Consider the following 15277-nt stretch of genomic DNA (forward strand, 5'->3'; position numbering starts at 1 on the left):
CAGGACAAGAAGCAACAGATGGAAACTAATCAAGGAGAAAAGCAACCTAGAACTGAGAAATTTCCCAACAGTTAGAACAATTAACCAGTGAATCTACCTGCCTCCAGAAGCTGTGATTGCTCCAACGCTGGAAGTTTTTAAGAAGAGACTGGACAACCATTTGTCTGAAATGGTATAGGGTTTCTGCCTGAGCAGGGGGTTGGACTAGATGACCTCCAAGGCCCCTTCCAACTTTATTATTATTATTATTGTTGTTAAGTCTCCTGTCTTGGGCAGGGGGTTGGACTAGAAGATCTCCCAAAGTCTCTTCCAGCCCAATGATTCTGTGATTCAGTGCTGGGAAAGTCCTAAGCAGTGCTTTACCTGAGAGGAGCTTTGTAGCTGAGGCCCCATGAGCAGTTTCTGTGGCTTGGATTCAGGGGACAGAGAGGTCTGCAGCTTGAGCACCATCCCCACAAACCCTCCCCTTCAGTGAGGTTGAGACACTCTCTGTCCGTTGCTTCTGTTGGCAGAAAATTACACTGTTTGAGCTGGGTGGCCTTATAAATCTTGTTAATATATAATTTTATTTTTTTTAAAAAAAAATGTTTGTTTTTAAGACGACTGGTTTTATACGGTGGTTGTGAGCTGCCCAGAGTTGCGGTTGTAAGATAGGTGGCCATACAAACCCTTTCAATTAATTAATTAACAGAACGTTGAAGCTTCATTCGGGGAGTTGTGATTTGTTTCGAAAATGACTATCCGTGGCCCAGAAACTGCAAGTCTCAGGACTTCCAAAATGTCCAGTGAAATGCCTCAGACCACGCACAACAAAAGTCCTTGGGGGGTGGGGGAGAGGAGAAAGTTCATCTTTAACAGCAGAACAGCCAAGGATAACTTAGGGCTGCCTCATACAAGGGTTGGGGGAGAGGAAGAGGCCCACATTCCAGAAGGGGCTGCTAGAAGAAGTGCCAGAGAGAAATGTTGGTGGAGTTACACTGAGTTGGTAGACAGAGGCGGCTTCTGCTTTTCTTGCAGCGAGCAATGTAATGCCTTCGCCTGGTGTGACCGAATTCTCTTCAAAGGAGAGACCGTTTCTCAGCTGGACTACCGAAGCCACCTGTCCTTGAAGAACAGTGACCACAAGCCAGTCAGTGCTGTGTTTGGCATCGGGGTATGTTGACGTAGGCTCGGCTCAGGTCCTCCCTGCCTCTCCCATCTTCCTGGGCCCTTGTTGACATCTTCGGTTCCTCACAGTCCTCAGCTTTGCAGGCCGGCATAGCCATTCAGTCTGGTCACCAAGGCTTCGGAGTCTTCTGCTGTTACATTCTGCCCACTTGCACGCATTCAAGTTGCTATTTTGCTTTTCTGCATGGCATTTTGGTAACGTTGGTAAACCCAAGGAACCCAGCCCCTTGTTGCGTTTAACAAAATGAGAGCGACGTCCTCCTCAAAAAGGACTTTTACCGCAGTGGAGTTTGGCTAAACAAGGGTAATTCTTGTGGCTTAGCTTCTCTGGTGATTGTGGTGGAAACTGGAACTGAAGTGAGCGGAGAAGTTAAGAGACTTGCTAATTTGGAATAGTTTAGGTTGTAAAACTATGAAGAGATATATAAATCTAAGTAATATTGCTAAGTGCTACTGGATAAGCACTACAAAGTTTAGCGAGGATCTGCTTTTTGTTGCTTCCAGGAGGAAGCAACGAAAAGCAGATCCTCACTAAACTTTCTGGTGCTTATCTAGTAGCACTTAGCAATAGTGCTTAGATTTATATCTCTCTTCATAGAGTTTAAAAGCAGATCCTCACTAAACTTTGTGGTGCTTATCTACTGTAGTAGCACTTAGCAATAGTGCTTAGATTTATATATCTCTTCATAGAGCCCTCTGGAAGCGGTTTACAGAGTCAGCATTTTGCCCCCAACAATCTGGGTCCTGATTTTTTATTGACCTCGTAAGGATGGAAAGCTGAGTCAACCTTGAGCCAATTCCTGGCAGTGGGCAGAGTTGTCAGAACCCACTTCAGCCCACATCTGAAGAAAGAAGGACTCTTGGAGATGAGATTTTCCAAGCAGGAACTTTTACTAAGAAATAGGAGATAGCAGGCATAATAGACAGGATCTGAGGAATCCCCTCAGTGATCGATATTTTTAAAGTGTCCCCAAGCAAACCCCATCCCACGGTTCATTTGGTCAGGTCCGGATCAGCCAAGCTCCAGGTGGTAAGACCATCATGGGAAAGGAGACATAACAGTCCGTTTGCAACAGGATCATTTCCACCCTCTTCACACTTCATTCGGAGAAACAAACCAGATTCCAGAGGGTTGCATTCCCCCCTTTCCCACCCCCTTTTCTAGTTTCCTGTAAGATGAGAGGGAATGCCTAGTGAGAAAGCAATTGATTATATTGTGATGGACAGCAGGCAAGTGGAATAAACAAAGGTTACATTTAAGGGAGGAGGTGAAAGCCATAAAGTCCCATGCCTGTTCCCTCTCCCCCTTGGGAATGGCAGAATCCAGGGGAAGATGAGATTTGCGGTTAGCTCAGAGGAGATAGTTAGAAATGAAATATAAATGGATTCTGACAGTTAGCCTGCAATACTGCATTCTAACCACTGCACCACCATTAGCAGTTTCTCTGGTGAGGGCAACTGGACTGCCAAGAATCCAGTTAATGGGCAAGTAGCCATATAAACACACCATTCTGATCAGCTACCCTTGTCATCCTGGTTCCTTGTGCTAAAAAGCAATTTTACCGGCATTGATTGTGACTCTATGTCCCTTCTAGGTGAAAGTGGTGGATGAAGAGCTCTACCGCAAAGTCTTTGAGGAAACCGTGAGCTCCCTGGACAAGAGGGAGAATGCCAGCATCCCGTCCGTCACTCTCTCCAAGAGGGAGGTAAAAGAGTGCTACCCACACAGAGAGGGAGCTTAGCATAGGAGCTGAGTTCAGGCAGGAGAGGTCCCTCAAAAGGTCCCTTTCTTTGGATCAAGACAGTCTTAACTAGTTGTAGAACTGGGAGCCTGATCTGCGATGCTAGTTCAGAGAACAGTAAGGTCTAGTCATCGGCCAAGAAAAAAAATTCTTTAAGAATAATAGATAAGTAATTTAGAATCAATTTCCCACTGGCTGGAGATCCTCAGAAATGAGGGGGGGCAGTAAAACCAGGGGGTTTAATCAATATTAACCTGACCTAAACAAGAATACCACCATCAGATGACAAATCAGATGACAAATCAGAATAGAAGCTGTAGGGGTTAGAAATGATCGAAAATATTTGTAGCTCGGGTGACAGATGTTGGTGGTAGTTTGTTCTCTGGGCTTGCTGTTCAGTTTCCGTCACCAGGCTAGGTGACATCCTCAGTGGGACTTCACTTGAAGCTTCAACCAAAGTGCCACTGAGGATGCCACCTAGCCTGGTGATGAAATATTCAGAACGTAAACAGCAAACTATAGGGGTTGCCTGGGGAATCATTTCGGCACTTCAAGGATGGATGAATAGCAGCTGAACTAAACTGTGGGTCTTTGTTCTATTCTCCATCTCCAGTTCTTTTTCAAGGATGTGAAGTTTATGCAGCTACAGGTGGACTTTTTCACCATCTGCAATGGGCCAACCCCTTGCCAGTTTGAGTTCATCTGCAAGCCACAAGAAAGCAGCTATTGCAAGCCATGGTTAACAGTAAAACCCAGCAAGGGCTTCTTGTTATCAGGTGACTTAGGGGTTGTGGTATGTGTGTCTACCTGTGTGTTCTGTTCCAGTTTATGTTTCTGCTACAAAGAGGAAGTATAGGTCTTGCTGTTTGGTCTTAGGTTTGAGAACATGCAATTCATTCTCTGCAACCTATCTTTTTTTTTTCCTGAAAAGGTGGCTGAGCACCAGACCTGAATAACTTTGGTTGTTTGAACTTGAAGCATTTTGATTTCGGGTCTATATTTCTGGCCTTAGGTAGTGTTTTTGTGCACTCCATCGCTTTTGTGAGACCTCTGATATTTTTAATCCCAACCAGATAATCAATAGGATCTGTTTATTATATTTTGTGCCTGGAATATTTCAGTTTGCTATTTCCATTAGGCTACAGCCAGAGTTTGCAAAAAAATTGATCTTTGATCATCTGATCTTTCTTTGTGAATCTCCAACAACTCTTTTCCACTTGTGCATGAGATGTGTGTGAGGTTTTCAGTCTTGATAGTCTTAATTTACATCTTTCTTCTCTCTTGAGATGCTGAGGTAACCGTTGTGTTGGAAGTGTTTGTGAATAAATCAACAGCAACCCATTTGAACTCTGGAGAAGACCAATTGGAAGATGTCTTAGTTTTACACCTTGACCAGGGCAAGGATTATTTTTTATCCGTGACAGGAAATTACCTCCCTAGCTGTTTTGGGACCCCCATACACGCTCTCATTCACATGAGACAACCTATCCAAGATATGTTGCCAGAAACCATCAGGAAGTTGGTAAGATCTTCCTGTCACGATACTGCCCTGCTATCCTGTGATACCCCGATCTGTGCAAGAACAAAGGCTCTTTGTTGCTGTTTTTTATTCAGACACTGATGCCATTGTGGTCAGGAGAAGATTCCTTCTGGGATGAGAAGCCCTTGGACTTACCCAAGGAATTGTGGATGATGGTGGACCATCTGTACCGTAATGCTTGCCAAAAGGTAGGTAGGCGCCTGAGTCTATACATCCTAACTGTGACAGGAGTATCCTGTCTCAGTAGGCAAGTGTATAATTCTGAAGTTGAGGATAGAAAAACTTGAGTGTTGGGAATGTTTCTATAGATTATTTGACTCAATCCTGTTCCTTATGGGTACTACTCGTTTAATGACCACAGTTGTGTCTGGCAACTCAGTCGTTAAGAAAAGCATTCACTAAATGAACTGTGCTTATGAACTTACTTCATCTTTCCTTTGCTTTACAGACGTGCAAAGGTTGTAAATGCAAATATTGGTCACACAGTTATTTTTTCATCACTGTCATATCTGTGAAAGGTTGCTAAATGAGGCAGTTATAAATGAGGACTAGCTGTATGACAGTTTGATGTGCAAAAAAAAAAGCCTGGCTATGGGATGATGGGGCAGGTATGCACACGTGTGTGTGTGTGTGTGTGTGTGTGTTTGTGTATGTGGATGCGAATAAGAGGAATACACTTTCAGAAGACCAGACAAAATGCAATTGTTTTCAAGTAACTTCCATCTTCCTATGGTTACGCTACCACTGCTGCTCCTCACCTGCAGAAGGACCTGTTCCAGCAGCCTGGTCTGCGAACTGAGTTTCCGGAGATCCGTGACTGCCTGGACACAGGGATGTTGGACACACTCGGTATTCTTTGGGGAAGGCCTTTTCCTTTCACCCTTGCATGCAGTCCACTGTTGCCCCTTAAGGCTGCTTCTGTGCCAGTGTGCAACACAAACTGGAGGATGTGCCAATGCTGCAGAGGAGTCACACTGCAGCTTCTACCTATCGGTGCCCCAGTCTTACCCCCAGACCGCCTTTTGCTCATGGATATTTGTTCACCAAATTTGTGGGCCCGCAGATTGCACCAGTCACTCTGCTTGGCCTTTCAGACCTGAGGTTATCATTGCCTTTTGCTGCGGACCTAAGCTGTAGGTGCTGAATGTGCATGTACTCCGCCCCCAAGGGAGACAGGGGGGGCTTAGTAACCCCAGGCTGAGTAAGCAGCCTTTTTCCTTTCATCAATCATTGTCAGTTGGCAGCAGCTGCTCTGTGGCAGAAGCTCTGCTTCTCTTCTTGGAGAGTCTTCCAGAGCCAGTTATCTGCTTCCAGCTGTACGACCGCAGTGTGGAGAGTGCTGGCAGCTACAGTCTGAGTAGTCAGGTAAGGGACCCCAGGGAGGAGCAGGAATGTGTAACCGCCCCGGGCATCTCTGGCTCAGCAGTGGCTCTCTGCCTCCTTTCCAGGTAGTTTCCATGCTCCCCGCGTGCCACAAAAATGCCTTCAATTATTTGATGGCATTTCTACGGGAACTGCTGCAACATTCTGGGAAGAACCACTTGGATGGGCACAGCCTCGGTAAGCAAGATGGAACCCACTCTGGGAGTCCAGCATCATCTGGGTGAGGATGAGGGGTTTCTTTTGCTCTGGGATGACTTGCAGCACTGCAGAATTCAAGCCCCTGGCTGTCCACTGCTGCTTCCTCTCTCTGGGGCAGCATTATTCCCCACCTACAACCCAAGCCCCCGTGCTCTTCAATACCTTCATAAGTGATCTAGATGAGGGGATAGAACTCATCAAATTTTCAGACGACACCAAGCTGGCAGGTAGGCTCAAGATCCGGAAGGATCTTGACAGACTTGAACGCTGAGCCTTATCCAACAAAAGGCAATTCAGTGGTGAGAAAAGCAAGGTTTTACACTTAGGCAAGAAAAACAAAATGCACAGGTATAGAATAGGTGGTACCTGGCTCAATAGCAGTAACAGTGCCTAAGTATCTTAGTGGGCCACCACTTGAATATGAACCAACAGTGTGCTGCAGCTGCCAACCCTCCCTCCCCCCCAAAAAAGCAGTCCTAGGTAATATCAACAGATAGTTTCAAGAGCACATTAAATACTAGTAGCACTTAATCCTGCACTGGTAAGACCACACTTGGAATACTGCATCCAGTTCTGATCACTATGATTAAAAAAAATTCTGAGGTCTTAGGAAGAGAGCAGATGTAAAGGGTCTGGAAGCTAAACCATATGATGAACTATTAAAGAAATGAGATATGTCTAGCCCACAGGTCTGCAACCCGTGGCTCCGGAGCCACATGTGGCTCTTTCAGCTGTCTCCTGCGGCTCCCAGTCCTCTGCCATGTGCAGTCCAAAAAAAAGTGGGACTAAAAAGTTCAACCAATCAATTCAAATATGTAGGGTAGGTGCATATCTCGCCTTGGCTCCACTCTTCAGTCAAACCCTGTTCTGCGCATGCGCGCATGTACGCACATGCGCACACATTTTTTGCGGCTCCCAGTTTTTCCTTTTGTGAGGGAACTGGTTCCGAGTGGCTCTTTCACTGTTTCAGGTTGCTGACCCCTGGTCTAGCCTAACAAAGAGAAAGATCAGGGGTAACATAATAATTGACTCCCAGTACTTGGGGTGGGGTGGGGAGAGCTGTCACAGAGAAGAGGCAGTCAATTCTCCAAAACAGCCGACCTGGAACTAGGGAGAAGTCAGACAGTGAGAACAATGAATCAGTGGAACAGCTTGCCTCCAGAGGTTGTGGGTGCTCCATCACTGGAGGTTTTCAAAGAAAAGTTTGGACAGACATTTGTCTGGAATTGTATAGAGCCGTGGTTGCGAACCTATGGGATGTGTGCCACAGGTGGCACACAGAGCCCTCTCTGTGGGCCTGCATGCCATCGCCCCAGTCCTAGGCCTTCAGCTGGGTCTTATAAAACCTTTTTGCTTTAGGCCTCCGCCACCGTGTGCAAAAAATAAAAAAGGTTCAATCAATTAATCAATTTCAACTTCTCACGGGGGAAAAAAAAAGATCTCGCAAATTGATTGATTTTTTGAACTTTTTAGTCCCACCCAGTCTGCCGTTACCACCGCAGCCATGCCCACCCAATGGGCCACGCCCACCCAGCACCCGACGATACATAAGTGGGTTTTGGGTTGCAGTTTGGGCACTCGGTCTCTAAAAGGTTCGCCATCACTGGTACAGAGTCTCCTGCTTGAGCAGAGGGTTGGATTAGAAGACTTCCAAGGTTGCTTCCCGCCATTCGATTCCATGTTCTGGAAGGTTGCGAGACCTGGCTCTTCCCTCAAACCCTCCTAGTGGAAAGCTGCTCTGACCCGCTGGGCATTCTGTGACTCATGTTTTGTATTCCCTGAGAGTCGTTTGCTATTTGGCTCTGCGTAGATTCCTATATTGCTCTTTTAGCCCAAATACTTCCTTGATAATTGCACAGCCTTACATACCCAATAACTAAAGAACTAAGTGTGGACCCTGAAGGCCCCCTTCCCCAATGCCAGCCCTCACCGCTTCCTTCTTTCTCTGGGCAGCGAGTGTCTTTGGGCCTGTCCTGCTGCGTCCTCCACCTGGCCGCCCAGCGCCCGAGACTGCTGAGAAGCAGAAGGCCCAGCATTTCCTCCAGCACTTCCTGTTCCAAGAAGGAAGCCCATCTTGAAGGCTTTGGGCCTGTAAGATCGTCAGTGGGATTCCTGGGAAGATGCTTCGGTATATTCAGAACGTTACACGGTTTATTACTTTAAAGCTGTTTTAAAAATAAAAATATTTTTTTAAAAAATATATAAGGCAGTTATGAAGAAGCAGTTTCCAAAAACTAGTAGCGGGTTTTGGTATTAAAGGAGCGACTAGGGTGGATTCTGACTCTTCATTTTTAAGAAGAGACTGGACAGACGTGGGTTTCCTGCTTGAGCAGGGGTTGGACTAGATGACCTCCAAGGTCCCTTCTATTATTATTATTATTATTATTATTATTATTATTATTATTATTATTATTATTATTATTATTATCATCATCATCATCATCATCATCATCATCATCATCATCATCATCCCAGATTCTGTAAGGAAAATTCATTCTCCATTGCTTTTCAATTTAATTTTCAACTCTAAGGTGCTTCAATTTAAATAAACGAATTCTTTTAAGATGTTTCCCACTCTTTGCAATTCAGACAGAGCTTCTGTAGGGGCATACAGGTAGCTGTTTTAAGGAGCTGCAGTGTAAAATGGTGAAGATACCAGCCTTCCCTTCCCTGTTCTCTGCCACCCAGCCACACAGTTCCCCTTGCTCACATGAGGCTATGTTACATTCTGGGTTACACTTTGGATTTCAGTGGGTCATTGGCTGCATGAAAGCATCCACAAGATGAGGAATTGGAAGGTCTGACTTTGGGACTTTGCCTGGGCATCTCTAGCCTGGCTTGGCTGCCCTCCTCCGCTATCCTGTTTGGGCATCTCCCAAATTTAAAATGAAGTGAAATAAAGAGACCAAGGCAGAGTCATCTCCAGAGGGAAGGCTAGCCAATCCTCGCTGGGTCTGGTGGGCCTGAAGAATGGAACCTGGGCACCTAGATACCATCTTTCATGAGGCACAACCATGAAGCAATGTAATCTGAGCAGTTCAGCACTCTTCTGAGTCAATGTCTGGGTACTGCGATGAAGAAAGATGAGTGACTGCATCTTAAGCTGTTTAAAGATTCTGAAACATATATAAAGAGGACTAATGCGAAGATCCCTTTTTGTCCCCTAAATCAAAGAGCGGAGCTGTGATGTACCTGCAAAGAAATTGGTGTCAAAAACACTAGCAAGGGGGAAGGGTGGGGAGGGGCAGGTTTGAACAAGGAAACAAAGCCAAGTTAATGGAAAGGCTGAACTCCAGGAAAGAGGAGCTGGCCTGGGGCTGTTTGCCACCAGAGAGGACAACCACTGCTGCAACACACTGGTCACCCTCTCCAAACATGAGAGAAGAGCATTAAAGCAGTGTTGGAGTAGTGTCAGTGCAACGGGGAACTGCTGCTATAAAAATGGTATGGTTTAGTTAACTCCTGGAATTTTGAGGGAAAACTCACATCTCTTTATTGATGACGTTGCATGGCTGCCCATCTACCATATTTGGCAGCAAACAAGATAAAAGACAGAATCAACTTCACAATCCATTAAAGTCGAGGCCCCTAAAAATCTCAATAACTGTAAAGCACACACCCATATCCTCATCAGCTCTCCAATAATCCCCTGGCCCCAGTGTCGGAGACTTGGCAACCCTTGAGGGTCTTCTGGAAGGCCAGCAAGGTCATGAATTGTGGGGCCACAAGGAAAGGCTGGGGTGGTCAGAGCAAGTTTGTAAAATACTCATGTGCAGAGAAGAGACTCGGAGGAACAGTGCAATGCACAAATTACATCCTATCGTCTCACCATACTTCTATAAGGAGCCCACTGAACATTCCCCTCTTGGGTCTAGGGGATTTGAGGAAAAAGTGACTTACCACTGTTTTTCACATTTACAACTGTTGCAGCATCCCCCTGGTCATGTGATCAAAATTCAGACCTTTGGCAACTGATTGATATTTATGAAGGTTGCAACGGCCCGGGCTCATGGAATCACCTTTTCCAATCTTCTGACAAGCAAATTCAATGGGAAAGACAGATTCACTTATTTATTTATTTATTTATTTATTTATTATCGGCACTTATATGCCGCCCTATCTCCCGAAGGACTCAGGGCGGCTAACAACAATAAAACACAATAGTACAAATGTTAAAAAAAAGATTAAACTAACAAGCCCCAGTGATAAAATAAAAACCCCTATCGTCAGTCCAGGTCAGCCTGATGGAAAAGAAACGTTTTGAGGTCTCGACGAAAGGACCGGAGATCCGGGGCCATCCAGAGCTCAAGGGGAAGCTGATTCCACAAGGCAGGTGCCCCCACAGAGAAGGCCCTCCCCCTGGGGGTCGCCAGCCGACATTGTCTGGCCGACGGCACCCTGAGGAGGCCCTCCCTGTGTGAGCGCACAGGGCGATGGGAAATCGTCCCCGGCAGCAGACGGTCCTGCAAGTATCCCGGGGCCTAAGCCATGTAGGGCTTTATAGGTAAGAACCAGCACCTTAAATATCACCTGGAGAGCAACCGGTAACCAATGCAGCTCACGCAGGAGGGGTGTAATATGGGAGTATCGGGATGCTCCCATCACAACCTGCGTGGCCGCATTCTGCACCAGCTGAAGTCTTTGGGTGGTCTTCAAGGGCAGCCCCATGTAGAGAGCATTGCAGTAGTTGAAGGCCCTCCCTGTGTGAGCGCACTGGGTGATGGGAAATCGTCCCCGGCAGCAGACGGTCCTGCAAATATCCCGGGGCATAAGCCATGTAGGGCTTTATAGGTAAGAACCAGCACCTTAAATCTTTATAGGTAAGAACCAGCACTTAATAGCCATGTCCACTTGCTCTGCCTGGCTGTGGACCTTGAAGCCTGCAAGACAGAAAGCCTGGAGCTGCTGCACTCACCTTCCTTCTGCACTGACTTTCCAACAGGACCAGGGCTTTGCCAGAGAAGGACCACCAATTGTACAGTACACATTAACGCGCAATCGCATTTCCTCACATTCAACGAGGAAACTGTAGAAAACAGTGAAAAAAAATCCAACATTGGTAAACCAAAAGCAAAAAAAGGGAAATGGAAAGAAGAACTCCAAAAAGCTCAAATGGGGAGTCTGGAAATCAAAAGGGAATATTGGGAAAGAGATTCAGAATGAGTTGAAATTGGCCAAAGAGGCCAAGAAGAAACAAAAGCCCTCAAATTTTTCTTGAGCTGTTTAGCAGTTTGGCCAGCCAAGGACTTGCCTTTGCTCCAAATGCTCAAGCTTGATCTATCAAGAAAACTTCTATTTGGATTCTTCCACTGAGGAGGGAATTACCGTAAACGTAGTGGCCTAAAGGGCTGGGTGGCGTAGCGTAGGTAACATGGACTCTCACGCCACTTGCGGCATCCCCTGCCCCGGAGTCCACAGATGTGTGAAGTGGGCCACTTGCTGGTCTCCTTCAGGGGATGCTGCCTTTCTTCATTCCTCCCAGAGGGCGACCTTCCCCCAGCTGCATTTCTTGCCTGTTTTTCTCCCTCCCTTACTGCAAATATCTTCCCATCACTCTGCTCTTAAGGTTGTGCAGCTCTTGTCCAGGAATTTACAGTGGCCTTTCAAGCCATGGCCGCACTGGCAGCCTCTCCCCCTCCCCTTTTCCCTTCCTGGGCAGGGAGGGAGGAAGGAAGGAAGGAAGAATGGGAAGGAAGGAAGGAAGGGAGGGAGGGAGGGAGGGAGGGAGGGAGGGAGGAAGGGAGGAAGGAAGGGACAATGGGAGGGAGGGAAGGAAGGAAGGGAGGGAGGGACAATGGGAGGGAAGGAAGAATGGAAGGATGGACAATGGGAAGGAAGAAAGGAAGGAAGGAAGGATGGGACAATGAGGGGAAGGGAGGGAAGGAAGGAGATCAGAATGAGAAGCAGGGAGGCAGGGAAAGAGGGAGGGTAGGGATGGAGGGAGATTGGAATGAGAGGGAGGGAGGGAGGGTCTGAGGAAAGTCCTGCCTTAGCACTTGGCCACCAGCAGCCCTGCTGCCCTTTCACCATCCCCTTGCCCCCTCCTCCTGGCCTATCCTGATGGTCTCCCATCCTATTGCAAAGGATGCTTTGGTTACAAAGCCGGGTCTCCTCACACGGAGAGGGAGTGGGCCTCACTCTGACCCACGTAGTTTGCCCTCCTGCACTCCCATGAGCAACCTGGACAAGGAGAGTGGGCATATCAGCATCAGCATCCTTGATGAGTTAAACCCAGGCAGGCATCTCCCGGGGAAGTGGGGCTGGAGTAGGTTGGGCTGCAGGGTCCTGGTGCCCCGGGAACTTGAGGGCCAGGCTGGGTGCTTGCCCTCCACTGCCCAGGGCTCTGGGCAGCCCATGCCACTGTCCGGGAGTCCCACGCACGGCCCAAGAGGGACAGTGAGGCTCCTCCAGTGGACCATGCTCTGGCGCCTACCCCAGTCCCACCCCCCTCCACCAGAGACCCATGGATCCCCCCACAGCCCCGCCCACACCCCTCACAGGCGCCCTGCGACCTGAGTGTCATTGAGCTGGCCATGCCCCCTCAGTCACTGACTTTGCTTGTCAAAAGGTTGCAAAAGGGAATCACATGACCCTGGGACACTGTGACCATCAGAAATAGGAATCAGTTGCCAAGCATCCGAATGTAAATCACTTGACCCTGGGGATACCATTGTAACTTCAAACAGTCACTAATCGAACTGTAGTAAGTTGAGGACTGTTATGTACTGGGCTCATAGTAATACCATGTGGGTTGCTGGAGCAGCTAACGGCTCTCCAGCAACCCAGACTACAAGTCTCCAGGGCTATAATTGGCTATTCCTAGGCGGCAATGGTTGTTTCAAACCTATTGGCTGCCGCCTAGGGGCTAGACTATATATTGAGGCTAGTTGCAGCCATCTGCTCAGTACAGATTCTGCACGAAATAAAATATGAGTTTCCCTGTACTCAGCTACCTCGTCTTCATTCCTGCACCAAAGAACCCGCTATTTAACAAGGACTATCATTTTTTTCCTCTTTTTTGGGTCAAGTTTTTAATACCTTGCTAGGCGTGGTACTCAAATATTGCCATATCCTAACAGTGGTACAATGGGTGAAAAGGTTGAAAAGCCCTGTACTAAAACAGGGCTTTTCAACCAGTGGTATGGGCACCACCTGTGGTACATTGGCACCTGGCAGGTGGTATGCGATTGTAATGTATTGGGATTTTTACTTGAACTGATTCACGTGTCTGTTTGAATGCTGCTTAAGGTTGCTCAATGGCGTGGCTGTGTAAAGGTCACTGACTAAGCCAGACTAGTTGTCTCCAAGAAGATCATTGGATGATGTGGGGGCGAGAATGGGTTCCTTTAAACCTATTGGCCGCTGCCTAGTGGCCAACCGTATAAGTAGCTGCTCAGCAGCCTCTGTTTCAGTTCTCTTCCTGTTTGCCTCAATAAAGCATGTTCCTGTTTGCAACCTTCCATCTCGCTTATTGCCTGCGAAGAACTGGCTACACAACAGCGACCATCCTAGAAAAGTGGTAGCGGGGGAGGGGAATGAGCTGGACCGGTGGCAGCACCACACAAGCCTGAGCAAGAGATGACTCGAGCTGCAGGGCTGTCAGGGCTCAGCGGAAGCACCAGGATCAGCGCCAGGCTCCAGCTGGAAATCAGCGCTGATCCCGGCACTTCCGCTGAGCCCAGAAGAAGCGCCGATCAGCTGGAATGTTGCAGCATCTCCAGGGTCTTGTGATTTACATTCAGATGCTTGGCAACTGATTCATATTTATGAGGGTCACAGTGTCCCAGGGTCATGTGAAGTGACCAAAACCTGCTGCAACCTCCCAGCAGAGGGGGGGGGGAATAAAAACCAAACACCCCCCCCACCCCACCCCCGCTGCCAATCCTCAACAGAAATGCTCACAACAATGAAAACCTCGGACAGGAGGAAGAGCGCCACTGGGCGGGCAGGCATGTGGCTTGCTTGGCTGTGGCTTGGGGGGCACTTTTTTCAGTGCAATTGTAACTTCGAACAGTCACTAAGCGAACTGTTGTAACTCGAGGACTGCCTGTACTTCATTACTTTTTTCCTTCCCCCCCCCCCCTCATCAAGTTTTTGACACCTTCCTAGGCGACTGGTGGTACTCGGATGTTGCAATATCCTAGAAAAGGGGTAGGCAACCTCGGCTCTTTTATGACTCATGGACTTCAACTCCCAGAATTCAGGAATTCTGGGAGTTGAAGTCCATGAGTCATAAAAGAGCCGAGGTTGCCTACCACTGTCCTAGAAGACCTGCAAGGTCCCTTACAGCTCTATTCTGATTGATTGATTGATTGATTGATTGATTGATTGATTGATTTTATGTTTTTAATCGCTTTGCTTACACTTCGTTGAGTAAGGGTCCATCTAGACCAGGGGTAGGCAACCTCGGCTCTTTTATGACTCGTGGACTTCAACTCCCAGAATTCCTGAGCCAGCATGGCTCAGCATGGAAACCTCTCCCTTTCTCCTCAGCATGGCTGGCTCAGGAATTCTGGGAGTTGAAGTCCACGAGTCATAAAAGAGCTGAGGTTGCCTACCCCTGCTCTAGAGAACATAGTACTATATTTTCAGTTGGCACAATATATTGGATTGTAAATTAGGGTCGGACACTGAACCTGGGCTAAAACGTGGCTGAATAGTTTTTCACTCAGTGCGTTTTGCAAAGAGCAACTTCCTTCTTGTCCGTCTTTTATTTCACATTATGCTGCCCAGTTTTCATCACGGAGCGCTTCTAAAATATATGCTACTATTTAAAAAACTGAAATGCAAAGGAACTAGGGAAAAACAAGCTCAGCTACACTAAGATATTTATTTATTTATTATTTATTTATTTATTAAATTTGTATACCGCCCTTCTCCCGAAGGACTCAGGGCGGTGAACAGGGCATATATAAATAGAAAATACAAAAATTAAAAGAGAATTAAACAATTGCCCAGATAAAAGCAGTAGCAGTATAAAAACCCATTAAAAACCCTGACGCCCCCCATATGGTGGGGGGGACGCAATAAGACGGAAAGGTAAACCACTTTCCAGCCCCCCATCCGGGGATGGGACCCGGGACCGACAGCAGCATCTCGAGGGAGGGAGGGAGGGAGGGAGGGAGGGGGGATTCGTCTTGGAACGGCGCACCAGCACAGGCTGGCAGAGGGGAGACGCCAGGCGGGAACAGCGCCTCCTGATGGCCAGGGGCACAAACAGGACGCCATTGGCTGGCCCAGGGAGGCG

At 47.5% G+C, this 15277-nt stretch overlaps 1 protein-coding gene across 1 annotated transcript in view; it reads left to right on the top strand.

Moving 5' to 3' along the window:
- INPP5B (inositol polyphosphate-5-phosphatase B) overlaps positions 1 to 8559 on the top strand; it is a gene marked incomplete at its 5' end in the record, with an annotated part of 37661 nt that extends 29102 nt beyond the window's left edge. Inside the window, 9 exons of the mRNA XM_083370076.1 lie at positions 1018 to 1153; positions 2763 to 2873; positions 3523 to 3685; positions 4196 to 4431; positions 4524 to 4637; positions 5214 to 5298; positions 5687 to 5814; positions 5898 to 6009; positions 7984 to 8559. Of these exons, the coding sequence (XP_083226202.1) occupies positions 1018 to 1153; positions 2763 to 2873; positions 3523 to 3685; positions 4196 to 4431; positions 4524 to 4637; positions 5214 to 5298; positions 5687 to 5814; positions 5898 to 6009; positions 7984 to 8108 (1210 nt within the window). The 3' untranslated portion in view covers positions 8109 to 8559. The remainder of the gene's footprint in view (positions 1 to 1017; positions 1154 to 2762; positions 2874 to 3522; positions 3686 to 4195; positions 4432 to 4523; positions 4638 to 5213; positions 5299 to 5686; positions 5815 to 5897; positions 6010 to 7983) is intronic.
- Positions 8560 to 15277: the final 6718 nt, after the last annotated feature.

The sequence above is a fragment of the Vipera ursinii genome, assembly GCF_947247035.1.
Source record: "Vipera ursinii genome assembly, chromosome: 9".
NCBI classification, from domain to species: Eukaryota; Metazoa; Chordata; class Lepidosauria; order Squamata; family Viperidae; genus Vipera; species Vipera ursinii.